Below are 20,232 nucleotides of genomic sequence, written 5' to 3'. Positions count from 1 at the left end.
ACAAGAAAATTTGCTTGACATGGACACTAAGCATGTAATCACTATACTTGGAAATTATTTCATTGAAATCATGGGTATACATATATACCTATTATATAATCTGTTTTGACATTTTGAGTTGGCAGTACGGTTGACGTAGTCATAAACATAACCTCTAACTTAATCTCATTAGTGATTTGTAGGAAACAATAATATTTATAAAACTAAAGTATTATAAATGAAAACTAAAAAGATATAGAACTAACTGTGTAGCATTCAATTTTGTTACTTAGATTATCTTTTAGGCACATTATTAGTCGTAATTAGTTACAGTTCTTGTATTAACAATCAATATTATTTATAGAGACATTAGACTAAATATGGAAGAGAAAGTCGTTAGTTCACCACAATGCCAGTTTTTTGTACTCCGAAAGAAGAGACTCTGTCGAATGACAGTGCGGCCGGGACGGCAGTACTGCGGAGAGCATGAGCCCCAACCCACAACCGAAGACGGATTGGTAATGTTTTATGAATATTCCATAATTTATTTATTTATCATAATAACAGGATTTCCTGTCGCTGTCCGTTGTCCCTTACTTCTTTACACCGTCTCTCTATTCGCTACTCCTCTTCTCTAATTTCCTCCTTGCCTGTAGTGTTTTTTGTTTCAAGCTGTTAACCTATCTCTGATTTAGCTCTCAGTCTAGCATTCAATATATTTGTGTTAAGTCAAATTTACCATCAGTTTGAGTTGTGAAAAACTGTCATGAAACTTAGATCTTATTTTTTTCAAATCAGCATGTATGCACAATTGTTAAAAGACATGTATATAACTATTGTGTAAGATTTGAATTAGTCTAGAATCTTATTAATATATTTGTGTCAAAATTCTATTATCTACATTTATTAAACTACTGTGCCCACAGTTTCACCTACATGAAATTTATACCCTATATGTTATTCTGATGTATAAGCTATATAACTGTAAAGTTTCATCATAATCTGAACAGACTTCGAAAGAGTATCAAACAGACATCCATACTCACAAACTTTCGCTTTTATAATATTAATAAGATTTCTTATTAAATTTTTTTCCAGGCTGATAATCGCATCCCATGCCCAAATGATCCTAAACAGTGAGTAATGTGTATTAATATCTTTTTCACCTTAAAATTATACTAATTATAAAATTAGATAGTTTTATAATTGTTTGTAGATTCAATTTCTAATGTATTGTTATTGCAGTTAGTTACACAACAGTATATTTATTTCCAGCACATGCTATGTAAGCAAGCTGGAGAAACATCTGTCCATCTGCAATGCCCGACAGGTGGAGCGGCCAGCTTACATAGTGCCAAACATCAATGCACCACTGGAGGGAGACACAAGCCCTAGGAAACCCCTCGCTGAAGTGTCAAGAGAATGTCTTATGCAGCTTATTGATAAAGTCAATCTGTTGTATGAAAGTAGGTAGTTAGTCACAATTAAAACACTATATACACTGCTGTACATTTAATGTAGGTTCCTAAACTATAGACTTCTTAAATGCTGTATGGACTGTAAAATTTATATAATTGAATATGTACTACAGAAGCGCAGGGGCGGATCATGAAATTGTGGGGCCCTGGGCTAAATCTACTTAGGGGCCCACCTAATTATATTACTCAAAACCAAAAACAAGCTACCAGAAATTCCCCATTCCTTTCGATAAGCACTTGCATGGGTTGATTGATCTCAGGGTTGCCAACCTATAACCTTATAATAGGTTTTTTAACATTCTAGATATTTTTCTATTCTAAATATCGTTTCAGTGGCCCTTTGTATCTTTGGGCTGCAGCCCAAAAAGCCCTTAGGTAGATCTGCCCCTGAACGGGATCATCTGTCCATATTACTAACAATCCCCATCCCCACTAACATTTCTATTGCATGGGGATCAAGAAGAGCTGTGACCATGGGGTGGTAATGGAGTAAAGCACTAAGCTACCAAGCTTGTAAACCTAATTTCAATGGGCAAGTATGAATTATCAGATTAACACAATGATGTAGTGGAGTAACTTGAAACAGTGATGCTCGCTATAAAGTTCAAACTTGTGGCGGTGTGGTGGGCCGGGTCTAATATGGTCGAGTGGCAATGACGGCTGGCTTATCCGTCATACTCGTGAACGGATCCTGCATGTGGGGACTGGTCTGTTCAGGTTGCGAACCCTGATTAGATTTTCTTGTTTTTTTGCAATAGCATTAGCTGGTGGTCACTTTATTCTCCTAAATTTGAATTTAAATTTATCTGTATTATTACAAACATGTACCACGTTTATTTTAAAAAAAATACGAGCTGAGTTTCGTGTCAGTTTTCATCTCGAAATCATTCCAAACTGATGGTAGATTTGACATATCATAAGAGTCTGTTATAGACCTACTTGAATAAAGATATTTTGAATTTGAATTTGAATAGTTATTAGTAAAATAATGACTTTATTTTCTATTTGTAATAGAGTATGTGCAAGATAGTATTACAACATTCCCGGAGTACCCCATTCACTCGGTGGTATTGGCAGACTTTAACGAGAGCAACCGCACAGAGAGCTCCAGACGACATCTACGACAGGTCTCTAGTCTGTTGTGGATCATAGAGAAGGAGGAGCTGGTGCAAGACCAAGCTTGTTACGTAGAGTTGGGAGCCGGCAAAGGTGAGTAACTCAATACTAACCTCTTTCACTCTTTGAAGTTCTGTGAAAATATTATCTGATTGAATGCGGTTTATTATTCTTTGATAGTCACTATTTCCTGTGTTATAATTTTATATTATATTGCTTTGATATGATATAAGTCTTTTGTTTTGTTTGTTTGTTATTATTGTGTAGGAAAATTTCATAGTAGTGTAAAATATATTGGGTATAAGTATTTCTATTTATGACTTGTTTGTGTCAGTCTGGATATTATCTATGTAAGAATATGGCTAGTAAAAAATGTGCCTATGTATTTATATCAGTCGTTTAGTAATAATAATAATAATAACTCTTTATTGCGCATACATAAACATAGGACAGTAAGTACAAAACAATGAAAATAAATGTTTTACAAACGGCGGTCTTATCGCTATCAGCAATCTCTTACAGACAACCCGGTGTTAACAGAGAGTATTTACATAAAGAGAGAAGGTAGGGGGCACACTAGTGCTCATGACATAGCATAGCTCTGCTTAGCTTGGGATTAAACGGTGCTGTGAGAAGTGTCCTGAGTTTTTTCACGCAGTGCTTAGTGTGCCCCAACATTCGTGATGTTGGATATCGTATGAGAAATATAGGAGCGCGGACACGGTTTAGCGCGCGCAAACGAGTCGTCCTGGTTTGTGAGCGCAGGGCAGGTCGGGTGCAGGGCAGGTGTCGCAGTACGCGGCGGCGGCGTGGTGCGGCGCGGGCGCGGGCCGCGTGCTGCTGGTGGACCGCGCCGCGCTGCGACACAAGCGCGACGGCCGCGTGGCGCGCGCGCTGGGCGGCGGCGGGGCGGGGGCGGGCGCGGGGGCGGCGGCGGGGGCGGGCGCGGGGGCGGCGGCGGGGGCGGGCGCGGGGGCGGCGGCGGGGGGGGGGGCCGCGTGGTGCGCGCGGCGGCGGCATCCGGGCGGCGGCGGCGCGGGGGCGGGGTCACTCTGGTTCGCGGGGGCGGCGGGGGCGGCCGCGAGGCTGCGGGCCGACCTCCGCCACCTCGCGCTGCGCCGCGTGCCGCTGGCTCGCCGCGCGCCGCTCGTCGGGCTCGCCAAGCACCTGTGCGGCGCGGCCACAGGTGACGTCACCGTCCGACTCCCCCGAACGTCTCCACCGCGATCGGTCCCGCGCCGCTCGCATCCGACGCCTTCCGGTGATCTTGACCGGATCGTCAGTCTTGCTGGAGGCCTTCCCACGCTGCGTTTTCCGGTCCGCAGTCGCCACTCGAGGACTTTACTGACCTTAAAACCATAGGTCCTACGAGTTATGTGCCCTGCCCATTACCACTTCAGCTTCACAATTCTTCGGACTATGTCGGTCACTCTGGTTCTTCTGCGGATCTCATTTCTGATTCGATCACGCGCAGTAACGAGCATAGCCCTCTAAGTAACTCTAAGCTTATTCATAAGGCCCATAGTTAGCGACTATATCTCTGTGCCATAAGTCATTATTGACGACTACTTCGACTTGAGACATATTTGACGACTTCGACTTGAGACAAAAAGGTAATTTGAACGAAAAGTTATATATATAAGAATAGAATAGAAAATCATTTATTCAAATAAACTTACATTGAAGCACTTTTGAACAGTCATTACATTTTTTAATCTACCGCTCGTTCGGAATAAATAGTTAATTTTTTTTCTGGATATTTAATATTTAACAGCGTTTCCATAAACTTTAATTCATATATTATATATATGAATTAAAATTTATGCACAACTTTCTGTAATTTTGCCCTTAAAAAGTAATAACACTTCATGGTAATATATAATTTAAAAATATTTACAGCCTACCACATTTATACAATGTTCCTTAAAATGTCATAGAATATTAATATTTATATATTTAGACTATGCCATCCGGTGCATGGTGAACGTGCACGAGGAGGACGAGACCACAAACGGCGCAAAATGCGAGCCGGGCAGCGGGCCGGCCGCGCGGTGCGGCATAGTAGTGGCGGCGTGCTGCCACCACCGCGCCGACCGGGCCACCTACGTCGCGCGCTCACACCTCATGGTACTTATATTTGGACGATGGTAGCGAGCTTCTACACCATCACAATATAACTATTGTATCATCGTCGCCATCATGACGATCATCGGCATCATCATCATCACCATCATCACCACCTCAATTATCACCATTATCAACATCGACCTCATCAACATCCACACTGCTTACAGAGGAAGCTAACGACTTTGTACAAAGTTTCTTTCGATCAAGTCCCTTCTAAGTACAGCTGAAAAAAGGGTAAATTTCCTGAATTCCCTCAAAGAAGCTATTCAAAACCCTATCATTACACGTAGGGATACACACTTGTTTTTGAAATTGCTTTTATAAAACACGTTTTATAGATTAGTAGTTGTTGTGGTGGGGTTCTTTTTTGAGATGATATGTTTACTAATAAATAATATGTAGGTACGTTTGCAGCAGAATAATTGTATTGTCCCTTTTTATAATTTTCTTTTACAATAATGTCAATCTATATTTGACAACTAAACTATTACTCATAATAAAACATAATCGATGAGGAGGTATATACTCGTAACAGTAGTAATATAATAAGAAATGTTTCTAACTTATATGCAATTAATATACCTAATGAATTTAGATAATATTTTGTTGCTCGCAGGAATTGGGAATAAATGACGAAGATATGGATATAATGCTGGGAATCGTATCGTGGGCGACGTGCGGCGATGGACGCAGCCGGGACAAACGGAAGGTCGACCAAACAACCGGTGATGAGGACGACAGAGCCGATCATCAACCACAGGACAGTCATCAACTACAGGATAACGGCCAGAACGGTTACACACAAGATATCACCGCCGGTGATAAGAAATTGAGGACATCAAGTAAAACCAGCCATGAGAATAACGTACAAGTAAAAGAAAAGATGAGTCAACAATACCGTGAGGTAGTCGGCAGGCGGACGAAGGCGTTGTTAGACTGGGGGCGCGTTTTGTACTTGAGGGAGAAAGGGTTCGATGCCCGTCTTTGCTATTATGTACCGACCTCGGTATCACTAGAGAATTTATGTATTATAGCTAAAAAGGTTATAAATATAGAATCGGCTACGTAACTAGATATTGAAATATTTAATACAATTTGTATACGTCATTTGTGTCCAGAGAGCAAGGTGTCTATGAATCTCGAAGAGATTATTATTTATAAAATAAAACAAATCAATGCAAATATAGTTTTATATATTTATATCAATAAATCAAATCTATTCAAAACAATTGTTTTTTATTATACAATCTCGACTCTAGTCGATATTTCCCAGAGTTGTTTTGAAGTCACAGAATTATATAATATTACAAAATACTTTATCATAAAGATTCTATGAGCGACGCGACCTCCTCAATACTACCGACCGTTACATTGTACCTTTATAAATACCTCAGCAAGACTTAATCCACTATTAATTTAAATATATAAAATAATTGTTAAGTTACTGCATCTCAAGAAAGAAAACAATGCAAAGATTATTTAAAAACAAACCTTAAAGTGATTCAATTAGATCTCAAATTAGAACGGCCGGCGCGCCTGAGCTGCGTCACAAAGTACAATAGTTACAACAACGTCACCTTACCAACAAACAACAGAAAATCGTTGCGTCCCCGTAACTACTTAACTTATTACAATTGCCTGTATGCGGCGACTTACTATTATAAACCATTATAACAAATACGCACTGCCAGCGACCATTGAAGGCCCTAAAATATCAATAGATGGCTCGCTGCAGACGTGAAGTATTCTAGTACAGTGGTACCTTAATCATTACTACAACTAGGGATGTACGATATTCATCGATATTTAGTATCAACTCATCGATAACATAGACAAGAAAATAAGAATAGAAAATAGGGATGTCGCAATAAATTTATTGCGGTATAAAAAAAAACAAGATTAAACATAAAAAGGCAATGATATAGGCCAATGGGAAACATCGATGATTCTCATTCGATACATACACATGACAATATCGATGTTTCTAATATCGCACATCCCTAACTGTTACAAAACAGTTGAAATACTATAAATATATTTTATAATAAAGTAAATGCTTACAAGCCGTCTTAACTAAAATTAAACTATATTTTGTATCATGTTGCATTAAATAAAATTCAGAGTTTTATCTATAAAAATAAAATTCAACTAAAAACAACACAATGGTCCATCCTTATTGGTTAATTGCCATGCGCCCGTATAGGCTATAGACTCGCTTTTAATTTATATAAACTTGATTTGGTCAAATAAACAAAATGTTATATATTTTTTTATTAAATTTAACCGATATATATATAAATAGGAATGCATTCGTCAGATGCTAAAACATACAGCCTTACAGTCATAGATAGATTGGCCAAATAGATAGATGTAATGCAACTTTTCCCGCTCAAAAACAAAACATTCACAAATAGTAAACGTACAGTTACATAAAACTAGAATGAGAATGAAGTCGCGCAGTAAATACAATACAAACTTTTGTACTTTGTCACAGTAGTTTTATTGAGAATTCCAAATACCTTTCGAATCACTTTCAGTCGCTGAGACAGACAGATATCTCTATCTGTCTGTCGCAAGAGGCGGTATGCTTTTTTTTTTTTTTTCGGACTACTCTAATGCTGTTGGCCGTAGCTGGCCTTTACAGCTTCACCGGACGTTATGGGGCGAGTGCAGATGGCACTCCAAACCCGCGGAAGGACTTATGAAGCGGCTGAAGGCCAACTCCTGCCCGACGGATACGACTTTAGTCTGAGGGCACCACTAGGGGTTCGAACCTCGGCTCAGGCCGTCGTAGTTTCGATCCCCGTTTGAATTGGACGGGGGATCGATCGGAGGGGTGGCGGTATGCGCTCGTCAGCTGTATTTTTTCAAATGCGTTTCAATCTTATTGCGTTTCAAATAAGGACTAAATTGGTTAAAAAGATGTCACGGTTTTGTCGGCACAGATCTGTGACGAGACGGTAATACAGTTTAAGAGGGGTGCACAGATATGTGTCAAAACGTTCGAAGGGTTAAGAGATCGTTCATGTGACAATGTACAAAAGTTAAACCTTACTTAAAAATATAACTGCGCGGGTTACAGGCCGATGAAATGTCTAGTTATCTGATATCTGTACTTGATATTAATATGAAATTTAATATATATTACAATATTTACAATTGTGAAATTCATTAAATTAAGAATAGTTAGGTTACGTGCCTCACCAGCACCGCCATAAATACAGATAATATTATCTAGTTTAACTCTTTAATCAGATATATAGCGCTCTACTATCTCATATACATATATACTAGTTATTTCCTGTATTACGGAAGCGATTATGAATATTGTTGCGTCATGGAAACATGGAGGAATTTATTATACAACTAGAGTGAATATCATTACATATAAATAAAATGAACACACATATACAATGGACAGAGTACCGTAGTGGGTCTGGGAAGCGTTCCTACATTGGTTTCCTAATGATTAACTAAACAACTTGCAGTTTTATTAAGTTCCGTAATGAATAGTGTGATAAATCATTACATAGTATAAAACAAAGTCGCTGTCGCTGTCTGTCCGTCCCTATATATGCTTAAATTTATAACTACGCAACGGATTATGAAGCGGTTTTTTTAATAGATAAAGTGATTCAAGAGGAAGGTTTATATGTATAATACATGTACACCCGGGCGAAGCCGGGGCGAGTAGCTAGTATTGTATATAACAATAACATTCTAAAACTATGTAAATGTACATGTTATCATATAGATTGGATAGATTATAATGGCGTTACTTTAGTAATAATGTATCAAAAAGTCGTTATTACAATTTAATATTCTCTACCCACCACATAAGAATTATAGCGTGAAGATATACATTGGAACATAAATTCGAGCGCACCATTTACAGCTGTCTTTTAATTATTTCACAAAACATGTTTAGACGGGATATGCTAATATTCCACAGATAGAAAACATAAACAAAATAATGGCCTGGTGAAAAGATCTTCATATAATACCCTGACATTCTGTATTATTGTAAACGTGTACAACATTTATTTGAAAAGAATACGAGCTGAGTTTCTTGTCAGTTCTTCACATTCCGAACATCAGAATGATTTCATTCCGAACTGACGGTAGATTTGACATATCATAAGAGTCTGTAATAGACCTACATGAATATTGATATTTTGAATTTCAATTTGCATTGGACAACCATGCTCTTATCATGGGTGTCATAGATAATGTTTTTTAAATGCTCGTTAATTTGTACAGCCCTTATTCGTAATCCACGCGCAATTATGTGGATCACACATGTTATGATGGTAGAAAGACATTTTGATGTGTTACTTCTACCTGGTTTATTTCTCTAATACATATACTATGATTGTAGTTAACTTCACGTATGTATATACTTTATATACAGTGCTATATATACAGAGGATCTATGGGATATGTAATATGGGAAGAAGGGGGAAATGATTGTTAGTAATGTGTAATAATTCCGTTGCTAGCAATGTACCATGTCAGGTTGACCACGCGGTTCTCCTTGGTAACCACCATGACAAATTTTTGGAGAATTTGTCAGATGGGCTAACTGACCTAACTTCATGCTCATCTCATCATCCTCCACTGGTGCCCCGCCAGCGTAAACTGTTAGCGCAGGCGGGTGTACCATTCCATTTTCATCCATAAAAAAATATGGGAAGAAACGTTGAATGGAAATATTTATTAATGTTTCTTTTTTTAATTAATTGGACTGGCATACATGCGTCGACAGTTTTACGGACATAACGTCATCGTGTGACTTATATGTTCAAGTCGTAATGAAATAATGTAATGTTATGAAATGATTGAAGATATAACTAGAGGCTGTGGATGGTATGTAGGGAGTAGTGGCCGTGGGTGTGGGTGTGGGAGCGGCATCAGTACCCGTACCGCTCCTGCAGCGAGGACACCACGCCGGTGGCCAGCGACGACAGCCGCCCCGCCACCCGGGTCACCCCCGCCCGGACCGACTCCCGCACCTGCGTACGTGCAACATTTACTGCAGGGGGAAGGATTGTTAGTAATGTGGCCTGACCCCATTACTAGCAATGTACTATGTGAGGTTGACCTCCACTCGGTTCCCCCTGGAAACCAACGTGATAAATTCCAGGTAACTTTGTCACGATGGGTTGGCCTGATCTCATGTTCATCTTATCATCCTCCACTGGTGCCGCGTCAGCGTAAACCGTTAGCGCAATGGTACACCATTCCATTATCATCCATAAAAAAAATAATGTATCCACTAATGAGAATAACCATATGGATAATTCACACAGCGCCATCTAGTCTTGAACTAAGCAAACCTCGTTTTTATTTGGTGATGATGACGATTGACATCATGTCAAAGATGATAATGAAGTCGATGATGATATTGATTTTTAATAATATCGATCAAAAACAAGTGCCAAAAACAAGACTCGATAAAACTTTTAAACAAGGCATTACTTTTAAAATAATAATGTATAATAAGACAATTACCTCTAAAACAATTTAAATTGAAAATAAAATATTATTTTGAAAAATCCTTTTTATAATATTACAGAGTATATGAAAAAAAAATTATACCGTAATTTGATTTTTAAACATTATTATGACGAGTTGTAATTAGTTATACCGTATACTGTGTACGTCATAAATTTATTTTATTTCTTTTAATAATATAATTGTAATCAACTTTAAATTTTATAAATATCATTATTGTATATTATGACTTGCCATATATGTAAAGATGTTTTTTAAATTGGTCAATAAATGAAAGTAACCTAAACTAAAAATCATCAAATTGATAATCACCATCACCGACATCATCAACTTCGTCATCATCACCACCATTATCATCATCATCATTACCCTCATCCACATCGACAAAATTGACTAATAATACTAATTAAAGTTTATTAAGACCCTACTGACCTCATCAAGATCCGGCGCGTTGACAGAGAAGGCGGCCTGCTGCCGCTGCGGGCGGTCGCCGCCGAAGTAGTCCGCCGAGGATATGCTGGTGCTGCCCTGGAACCGCGACAGGTTCGAGTCCCGCTCCCACCGGGAGTCCTGCTCGCCGAAGAACTGCGCCGAGCTGATGGCCTTCGCGGAGCCGAACTTCTTGACGGCCGAGTCGTCCTCCGGGTCGGCGCGGCGACCTCGCGCGCGGGAGGGCGGGGCTGCGGGGGCGGGGGCGGGGGCGGGGGCGGAGCCCGGGGACTCGCCCGAGAACATCGTGTGCACGGCGCGCTGCGGCTCCGGCTCGATGTTCTCCCACGACGAGCTGAGGTTCTTGCGGCCGCTGTCGCCCAGCATCGAGTCCAGTCCTCGACTAGTGCTGTACGGCTCGTTTCTGTCAACAATAAGCCACACGCTCGATTATTATGTTACTCATAGTACTTACACTAGTAGCAAGCGTGTCATTTTAAAGATATTCACAAATTTGCAATTAGATATAGTGAAGCCTCTGACCTTTGCAGCTGAAAACCAAACTTGGTTTACATACAATTTACATACAACAATAATATATTCATACTCAACTATATTTACTATGGATCATAGGCCAAGTAAAGTTGTTACAAAAAATATATTGCAAAGTATCTCTATGTCCATCTCCAAGAGCCAACAGATTGTAAAAATTAAATGTAAGTCATGATATATATTATAAAACAAGCACCACTGCACGGAATGTGACTGACTAATGATTATGTTTGTCATTAGAATAGTCATTACTGTAATAATAGCACTTATTTAATATTATGTCATGTAGGATCTTTTTAAAAGCAATTAAGTTAGTTACTTCACTTATATGTATAGGAAATTTGTTATAAATTGCAGGAGTTTTGCATAAAGATAAATAGTACAAACATATGCACCATTCCAATATCACCTATTAAAAACAAGCGTTAATACTGTGATATAGTAATTGCAAATGCGTACGTAGGATAATAGTTTGTACCAGTACGTTAGATAGGTCACTTTATCTAACGTCACGTAATAGTTTGTACCAGTGTACGTTAGATAGGTCACTTTATCTAACGTCACGTAATAGTTTGTACCAGTACGTTAGATAGGTCACTTTATCTAACGTCACGTAATAGTTTGTACCAGTACGTTGGATAGGTCACTTTATCTAACGTCACGTAATAGTTTGTACCAATACGTTGGATAGGTCACTTTATCTAACGTCACGTAATAGTTTGTACCAGTACGTTGGATAGGTCACTTTATCCAACCTCACATAATAGTTTGTACCAGTACGTTAGATAGGTCACTTTATCTAACGTCACGTAATAGTTTATACCAGTACGTTGGATAGGCCACTTTATCTAACGTCACGTAATAGTTTGTACGAGTGTACGTTAGATAGGTCACTTTATCTAACGTCACGTAGCCATGCAGTGGTTAATATACATATATAGTCTTAGTAACTAGTCTAAAATGGAGTAAATCAAGATATAATTTAATGCTAGTTGGACTCCCAGTCTCCGCAATTGGCCTCTCATCTGGGCCGTTGTGCGTGCAGAGCCAGACTACTAAAGTAGCCAGTCAAGCTCCTCCTAAAAGCGCAGAAGTCTCCTGGTGTCTTCACAGGCTTCATCAATGTAACCAAAACACAAGTCCCAACCATACTATGTGTGTTTACTCTCATCACCATTCCTGTCATCACAATAACAATGAGTGTATACACATGGTAGTGGTGAGTGGAGCGGTGAAGTAACTAGGTAGATGGTACCTGATCATGGTGAACACGGAGTTGAAGTCGTCGATGTCGTCGAGGTGTTCCCGCGCGGAGGAGGCGGGCGGCGCGCCCTCCTGCTGGATGATGGTCATGTCCGACGTCGCAGAGTGGGACACGCCTCTGTACACACAATGATCATAATATCATTCATAATTATAATCAAAACAAATCAAAAATCTATTTATCTAGCCATCTAGACCCAAGTTAAGCTAGCTAGAGCTTGTACATATACATAGATATTTTTTTTTGCAAATACATACATATTATACATAGAAAGCACCCAGACCGATACAAACAATCATACTCATGAATACAAATGTTTGTGCCGTGCGAGGAATCGAACCTGCGACCATCGGTTTTAAAGCGGTGTGCTAGACCGCTAGACCACCGAGGTCGTCAGAATTGAATAAAATATTAATTAATTTTAAGTTTACATGTAAATTAAAACTGTAATTGTTGTTTTAGGAAGGAACTGACTCCTGATCCTGCTGTATATGCTGCTCACGCTAGTTTGGGAGTCAGGACTACATTAAAATGTACACTAACGAAGGTTTAAATAAATAAATATTAGTAATATTATTCGTACGTGTAATTAGTAAAAATCTCGGGATCTTACGTTTTATTTTTAAACGGGTAAACTTACCCGTGATCACGGCGGTTTGTCCTTCAATGTGCGAATCATATCTAATGACAGCAAGCAAAGGAAGGTGTTACCCTGAAGAAATTTAGTACTTTGCACGGGTTTTCCGGGACTTGATTACAACTATTGAGTAACAGGTATTACTAACGCGCGCGCGACTCTGGTGGTGCCTGCGATGCCGAGGCGCTCGGCGACGGCTGCGCTGGCGTTGGAGGTCCCGCGCGAGGGAGCCGGCGGGCCGTATGCTAGCCGCAGCGACGCCACCTCCTGCTCCACCGCCTCTATTGTGGTGCCGCTGCCGGAGCCCGCCGCAGACTGTCACACACATTACATCCTTATTTTATTTGGAAAACCGAGGCTGTCTACAAACATGGTCTATACTTATAAATAAAATTGGAGTGTCTGTTTGTAACATTGAAATAACAGTTTTTTACTATATGCATATGAATATAAATACGGTACATACACCAAAATAACATTTTTTACAATTTTTGTCTGTCTGACTGGCTGTCTGTTTGTTTGTTCCAGCTAATCTCTGAAATGGCTGGACCGATTTTCACGAGTCCTTTTTTGGCAGGTAGCTGATGTAATAGGGAGTAACTTAGGCAACTTTTACTTTAGAAAAATAAAATTAAATTTATATATGCATATGAATATAAATACGGTATATATACCAAAATAACATTTTTTACTATTTTTGTCTGTCTGTCTATTTGTTCCGGCTAATCTCTGAAATGGATGGACGGATTTTGACGGGACTTTTATTGGCAGATAGCTGATGTGATAAGGAGCAACTAATATTATTTTAGTAAAATTATTTTCATCATCATCATTCGTCATCCATAAACAAAATATGATAATAAAGCTACAACAGTTGAGATTCAAGCGCAGGACTTAGGTCACGTCGCGACTTGTGACATACCTCCGTCTTCAGTTTCTCGGCCATGATGGCCTCGCGCTCAATGTCGTCGAAGTTTGCGGCTACTTTAGTCGCACCAAGACCTCCTTTACGGGCGCCGATCTGAAACAACCAGTTGCACCGCTTCAGTCAAACCTCTCATAGTTTTAAAAAAAATATATATAGGAGTACAGTCTTTTCAAGTAACATAAATACATAAAAGAGTAATCATTAAATTGATTATCCGTCACTTTATTGATTACTCTTTTATGTATTTACTAGCTTTTGCCCGCGGCTTCGCTCGCGTTAATTTATCCCCTTCTGGGCAGAATTTATCAAAATCCTTTCTATGGGGATGCCTACGTCATAGTAGATTTATGCATGCAATGCTGAATCTCAGCCCGGTCGGTTTAAAATTGACAAAGTTTCATACAAACTTTCATCCCCTATTTTATCCCCTTGGGGGTAGAATTAATCAAAATCCTTTCTTAGCGGATGTCTACGTTATAACATCTACCTGCATGCCTTTAGACTGTGCGTTGATAGGTTACAATGTCAATCACTCACTTTAGAGTTATATATATTTAAGAAAGATGTTATTTGAAAGAGAAATTGATTATTCGTCACACTCGTGAACGAGTGCTGCTTGTAGAGACTGGTCTACTCTAATCACTTCGACTGATTTACTCTTATTTAGTTACTCAGCCAGTTGGTTGTATATTCAATATATTTTCTATTTGAGTATTTAATTGAATAAGTGCTAATTGGTAGCTTGTATTCACACACTTAAACTTAAAAATGTAAAGTAATAATAAAATTATTTAAAAGAGCAACACGTAAGTTTCTTGCTCGTTCTTCTTGTGATGAGACAGCTTTCCGAACGAGCGGTAGATTAAAAAAATGTAATGACTATTCAAAAGTGCTTCAATGTAAATTTATTTCAATAAATGATTTTCTGTTCTATTCTTCTATTAGAAATGTCACTAACAATATTACTAAACATATTGTGCAATAAAATTTACAATATGTTGAAAGATGAAATGGTAACACTACCATAAATGGTCTGCTCATTAATGATAATAATAAAAATAATAATCTCAGGACAATTCATACGCCATCTAGACCCAAGTTAAGGCTAGCTTGTATTATGTGTACTAGACAACTGATACAAATACATAGATTTTTTTTCGTAAATACATACATTTATACATAGAAAACACCCAGACTGATACAAACAATCATACTCATGAATACAAATGTTTGTGCGAGGGATCGAACCATGAGATCGTTATTGGAAATTGTCTATTCTTTTCTAGTAAACAAATATATTCATTTCTTATGGTTAAAACTAAGTAGATTGAAGAACAAGCAAAATAAAATGAAATAATATTGGGAGTCTGCTCGTTAACAAGTTACAATGCCATCGACTTACCCCGCTGCGTTTGGCGGCCGGTTTCCTGGCCCCGATGGAAGACACCCGCGGCGCGTCCCCGCCGCTGTTGACGCCCGAGTCCCACAGGCGAGCCTCCGAGCTGAGCGGCTCCTGCTTACTCGCTAATAACTGGCGAATTACAAACGAAATATCTCAATTAAAACAAACAATATATTTTTATAGTATGATGGTGGCAAACGAGCATACGGCCCGACTGATAGTAAACGGTTCCCGTATACGCCTGAAACACCAGGGCTGTCACGTGCGCATTGCCGACCCTTAAGAAACCTTAATATACCCTTCTTGAAAAACCCCATGCTGTAGTCTCTCGAGAAAACCTCGGCAGGTAGTTCATTCTAAATGTACGCGGGAGGAAGAAACCACACTGTCTATGACCACTTAGGTTTCAGAGTTCCACTGCGGACAAACAACGTGACTCGTAATTTTTATATATAAAGATTGTATATTGTACTTGTTAATATATTATAAACAAAGGAAATATGTATGCCTATCACTACAAAGTATAAAACAAAGTCGCTGTCGCTGTCTGTCCCTATGTATGCTTATTTAAAACTACGCAACGGATTTTGAAGCGGGTTTTTTTAATAGATAGAGTGATTCAAGAGGAAGGTTTATATATGTAACACAAGTACGGGTGTACGAAGCCGGGGCGAGTAGCTAGTGTATAAACAAAGGAAATAGGTATCCCTATAATTAATAAAAAATTGTAATCATATAGCTTTATGAATACTAATTTATGAATTAACTTACACAAATAATCTTTGGAATCTTTAATGATATTCATTATCGGTAAAATAAATTAAATGAGTCACAGACACACGCTTCTCACACTTATCAATGTTAGAATGAAATCTCACAGTTGGTAACACCATTATTATAAGCAGGCAACACCACTCTAATAACAATCAAGTTACTATCTCATTTTGCATATTTTATTCCAACATATAACTACATTGTACATACTGTGGAAAAAAAATTAATGTATTATTAATGAAATTGTAAAATTGTACTGTCTTAAGTTTATATAATAGTTTATTTCTAAGTTTGTTTAAATTTTTTTGTTATGAATACAAAAATGTATTCGACTGAAGGACTTGTATCCATGGTCGTGAATAAAGCATTATTAAAAAAAAACAATCAAGTTTAACAAAATTGCGCGTCTAACCTATTCTACAAAATTTTCGTTGCTAAATATAAATGAATGACGTTTCCCCGTTTCGTTTTTTGCGAAATACCCTAAAATCGGGGTGAATGCCATACTACAAGAAAAAAAAAATTACGCGCCAAAACAATGACATTTATTTTACACGAGTATTGATGTGTATATTAAAAAAAAAAAGGTAAAACAAAACAACAATTTCACAAACATTATGAGCAATAAAACCAACCGCAGACAATAAATGCAATAACAAAAAATTAGCTTGAGCAGACGTAATGATAAGGACTAATTAAAAATTACACAATACAATTGCTACGTTTTGTAATTAAGAATGTTTTTGTAAATCTTGAATGATTTATTGACTTCTCTATTTCAGAGACGTACAGATAAATGGGGTCTATTGAATGAATTATAAAGTTAAATTTGTTGAAAATAGTTACTTTAATTATTGGCTATGAATTTAAAATATATTTATTATGTATACAAATCTCTATTGTTCTTACTTCAAAACAATGAAAACGTAATATATGTAAAGGTATTCAGTAGCAATTTACATTTAATAGATTCCAACATTTGAAAGTGTTTAAATCATCTAAGTGGAAATCATTATGTGGAAATAAAAATATCCCTTTATTCGAAACTTATAGGATCCTTTCTTAGCGGATGCCTACGTCATAACATCTACCTGCATGCCAAATTTCAGCCCGATTCGTCCAGTGGTTCGGGCATAGACTTATAGCATAAATTATTATTTTTAACAATAATAATTAAAATTTTACTGTTTTATACACATTGCTATAAATAATCAGTAAATTCATTAATAGGAAGTATGGAGAAATATCATTTATGAATGATTTATTGAGGACTGGTACACTGATGAAGGATCGTTCAAGTATTACATAAGCACTATGGGGTGGCGGTGGCTTTGCTTATTTTGGATGATGGGGGTGGGGGTCTAGATGATGACGTCATCGGCAGTTATTTACTTTTTTACAGGAATGGCCACCTCACATTGCTAAAAGAACAATACATTAATTGAAAAATGAAATGAATGAAGAGGGAGGGGGTAAGAGCTTTGCTTACTTTTGCTGACAAGGGGTATGGGGGTGGTAAATAATTGTAATAAATCTGCTTACATATTACTGAACGGCCCCTGACCTAATAATTTGTATCAATGTCTGTCTCCAGGGTTGATCAACATATGACAGGTGCTTAATGAGGCCCGTGTCTGTAGCGACAGTGGTGCGGGCAGGAGGCGTGTGTGTTACCTGTGCAGGCGAGGCAAGCTCATTAGTGTTAGTGTCAGTAGTGTCTCCATGCTCGGCAAACCAGTCTACCTCGGGCTCCTTGTTCTCCTTCACTTCTGTGGGTGTTGGATCCAAGTGCAACTGTCAACAAAGCATCATATTTATTCATCTAAATTTACATCACCAACAACGAAATTCACAGGGAACTTGGCATACTGACAGTAAAGGCGGAGATCAATTGTAAAGAAAAATATAAAAAGCGACTATGTAACCACCCAAATCAACTGGCTGCTCAATTACTACAAATACTAAAGTAATTGTAGTAATTGAGCAGCGGGGTAAACCCCAAGCGACTTAAAAGAAGCGCAATTGTGTAATGTTAGCAGTATGCTTAAGGAGTAGATTCTCCCGCTGGGGTGGACACTCCATTCTTATATCCCACACCCAAAAAATCTGCTCATAGTTCTGGGACTGATTGCAGATAGGAAGAGATAAAAAAAAATTATCTAACTTATCTCTCTCTTATTCTCTAATAGAGTTGGTTTTGTTTGTTTATTATTTCCCTGCCTAGCTTCATCAGCTTGTCCTAAGATATAGGCCTGCTCTAAAAGACTCCAGGTTCCTCTGTCCAACACTTTCTTTTTCTATGTTAGTCCCACCACTATTCTTATATCAACATTATACTTAATTAGTTGACACCAATTTCCTTTAATATTAATTAGATAAATATGATATATAGAGTTGTCACCATTTTTTATTAATTAAAAATATTATCTTTGTTTTATAAAATTATCCTTTTAAAAGTTATAGAAATTTTCATTCCTTCTTTTATATACATATTATTGCATATGCCATGAATATGCATATGCTACAACAGATCAGAGTGAAATATAAAAGTTGTTAATTTTATTCTAAAATAAGGCATGACAATTTTATGCAAAAGCAACGAGGAATGAGCAATTATAATACAGTTCACTTCACACAATAATCCTTTTGTATGTAATATAGTACAATCAACTAACATATAGTAATACTTACTCCTTATTAATATTATAAATGCAAAAGTAACTCTGTCTGTCTGTCACACTTTCACAGCAAAACTACTGAACCAATTTAAATGAAATTTAGTACACAAATAGTCTAGACCCTGAGAAAGGACTAGAACATATTTTCAATGCAAAAAAAGGTTGAAAGGAGGTATGAAAGATTGTATGTAAGAATCATCATTATTGAAGCTAAAAACGATGAATTTTTTTATTTGACTTATATTGAGTAATATATTAATGATCATAAAATATTTATTCATTATTTATCAATTATTTTATTAAAATTATTTTATTTAAATTACCCATTACATCAAATATTAATTTATGAGCATGTAACACTATGAACGAATGAAAATCTAAACTTCATTTTGGTAAACGCGATCTGTATAATGTTGGTGAATTCCATTTAAAGTAAAACAAGATCAATGTCACTCTTTTTTTCTAGTTCACACTGAACTCCGTTTCCTTGAACATGTTTATGCTACGATTGGTGAAATCCGACCTAAGTCATAGTGGCTGCAATTATAGCATCAATTTGTCACTCACCCTGGTTCCATATGTCTTCATGGCCTGCTCAGAGTTAACATTTAGTTTGTCACGGTACATCTGTGCCACGCGAGAACTGTACTTCTGTCGCGCGTCATCCGTCACTAGACCATGTGTGCGGAAGAACTGCGTCTAAAAAAAGGATCAAACATAGGTATATATGTTACATACAAAATTATACATCATCATAAATATAAAAAAGCAACGCACTGCATTGATGTTCCCGCCTAACTGCATGTTTCTTAGTTGCTTCCATGTCCAATTTGTGTCGAGTTGTGTGGAACGTACGAACGTGAGGTGCACGCCGAGGCTGCGGTGAACAGCTGAGCAGTCCAGGCAGATGAACACTCCGTACGTCACCGACGACCACGTAGGGTTCTTGGCGTTGCAGTCGAAACATACCTATACGAGAGGCAATACTTATATTATTCAATGAACGATACCTTCTATATTCATAATTAAGACAAAACTACTAACTTTATTAGCCGGAATACTACGTAATCTTTGAAAAATCGCTTCAATATCAGTTTTACTTGGGCCAGAGTCAGCCATTTTCGACGTGTTGTCTGCTAAATGTCATTTGATTTTTGTTTGCCTTTGACAACCTCCAATGTCATATGTCAATTGTTCTTTGACAGCGGAATATTAATAGTTGCACAGTATACATAAAAGTAAGTTCTTATAATGAGTAATAATGACAAACGCGTACCAAAACAGTAGTTTAGCCACAAGTCTAAAAATTTATAGATATACTTTACTGCTAAAATCTAATGTTTATCAACAAAAA

At 37.8% G+C, this 20,232-nt stretch overlaps 2 protein-coding genes across 3 annotated transcripts; one reads left to right on the top strand and one right to left on the bottom strand.

The window, feature by feature from the left end:
- The first annotated feature begins 117 nt into the window (after positions 1-117).
- LOC131855151 (tRNA:m(4)X modification enzyme TRM13 homolog) lies at positions 118-6,317 on the top strand. The gene is made up of 8 exons (XM_059206396.1): positions 118-497; positions 1,078-1,115; positions 1,255-1,445; positions 2,472-2,666; positions 3,355-3,486; positions 3,631-3,759; positions 4,534-4,700; positions 5,317-6,317. The coding sequence occupies exons 1-8, from the start codon at positions 360-362 to the stop codon at positions 5,767-5,769; spliced, it is 1,443 nt and encodes a 480-aa protein (XP_059062379.1). The 5' UTR covers positions 118-359; the 3' UTR covers positions 5,770-6,317.
- A 2,489-nt stretch (positions 6,318-8,806) lies between these two features.
- Positions 8,807-20,019, bottom strand: LOC131855171 (ADP-ribosylation factor GTPase-activating protein 2). 2 transcript variants are annotated; one of them, XM_059206416.1, is made up of 10 exons: positions 19,923-20,019; positions 19,656-19,847; positions 19,446-19,577; positions 17,875-17,994; positions 15,427-15,555; positions 14,019-14,117; positions 13,245-13,411; positions 12,451-12,576; positions 10,647-11,067; positions 8,807-9,712 (listed from the first exon to the last, which is right to left on the bottom strand). In XM_059206416.1, the coding sequence occupies exons 1-10, from the start codon at positions 19,995-19,997 to the stop codon at positions 9,611-9,613; spliced, it is 1,563 nt and encodes a 520-aa protein (XP_059062399.1). In that variant the 5' UTR covers positions 19,998-20,019; the 3' UTR covers positions 8,807-9,610. The 2 variants fall into 2 exon arrangements, with proteins under 2 accessions (XP_059062399.1, XP_059062400.1); XM_059206417.1 differs by having other exon boundaries at positions 17,944-17,994.
- Positions 20,020-20,232: the final 213 nt, after the last annotated feature.

Source organism: Achroia grisella, unplaced genomic scaffold (genome assembly GCF_030625045.1).
Source record: "Achroia grisella isolate CSIRO2021 unplaced genomic scaffold, CSIRO_AGI_Agris_v1 utg1314, whole genome shotgun sequence".
NCBI lineage: Eukaryota > Metazoa > Arthropoda > Insecta > Lepidoptera > Pyralidae > Achroia > Achroia grisella.
Note: the sequence above shows the minus strand (reverse complement) of the source record. Positions and strands in the feature narration are given on the sequence as shown.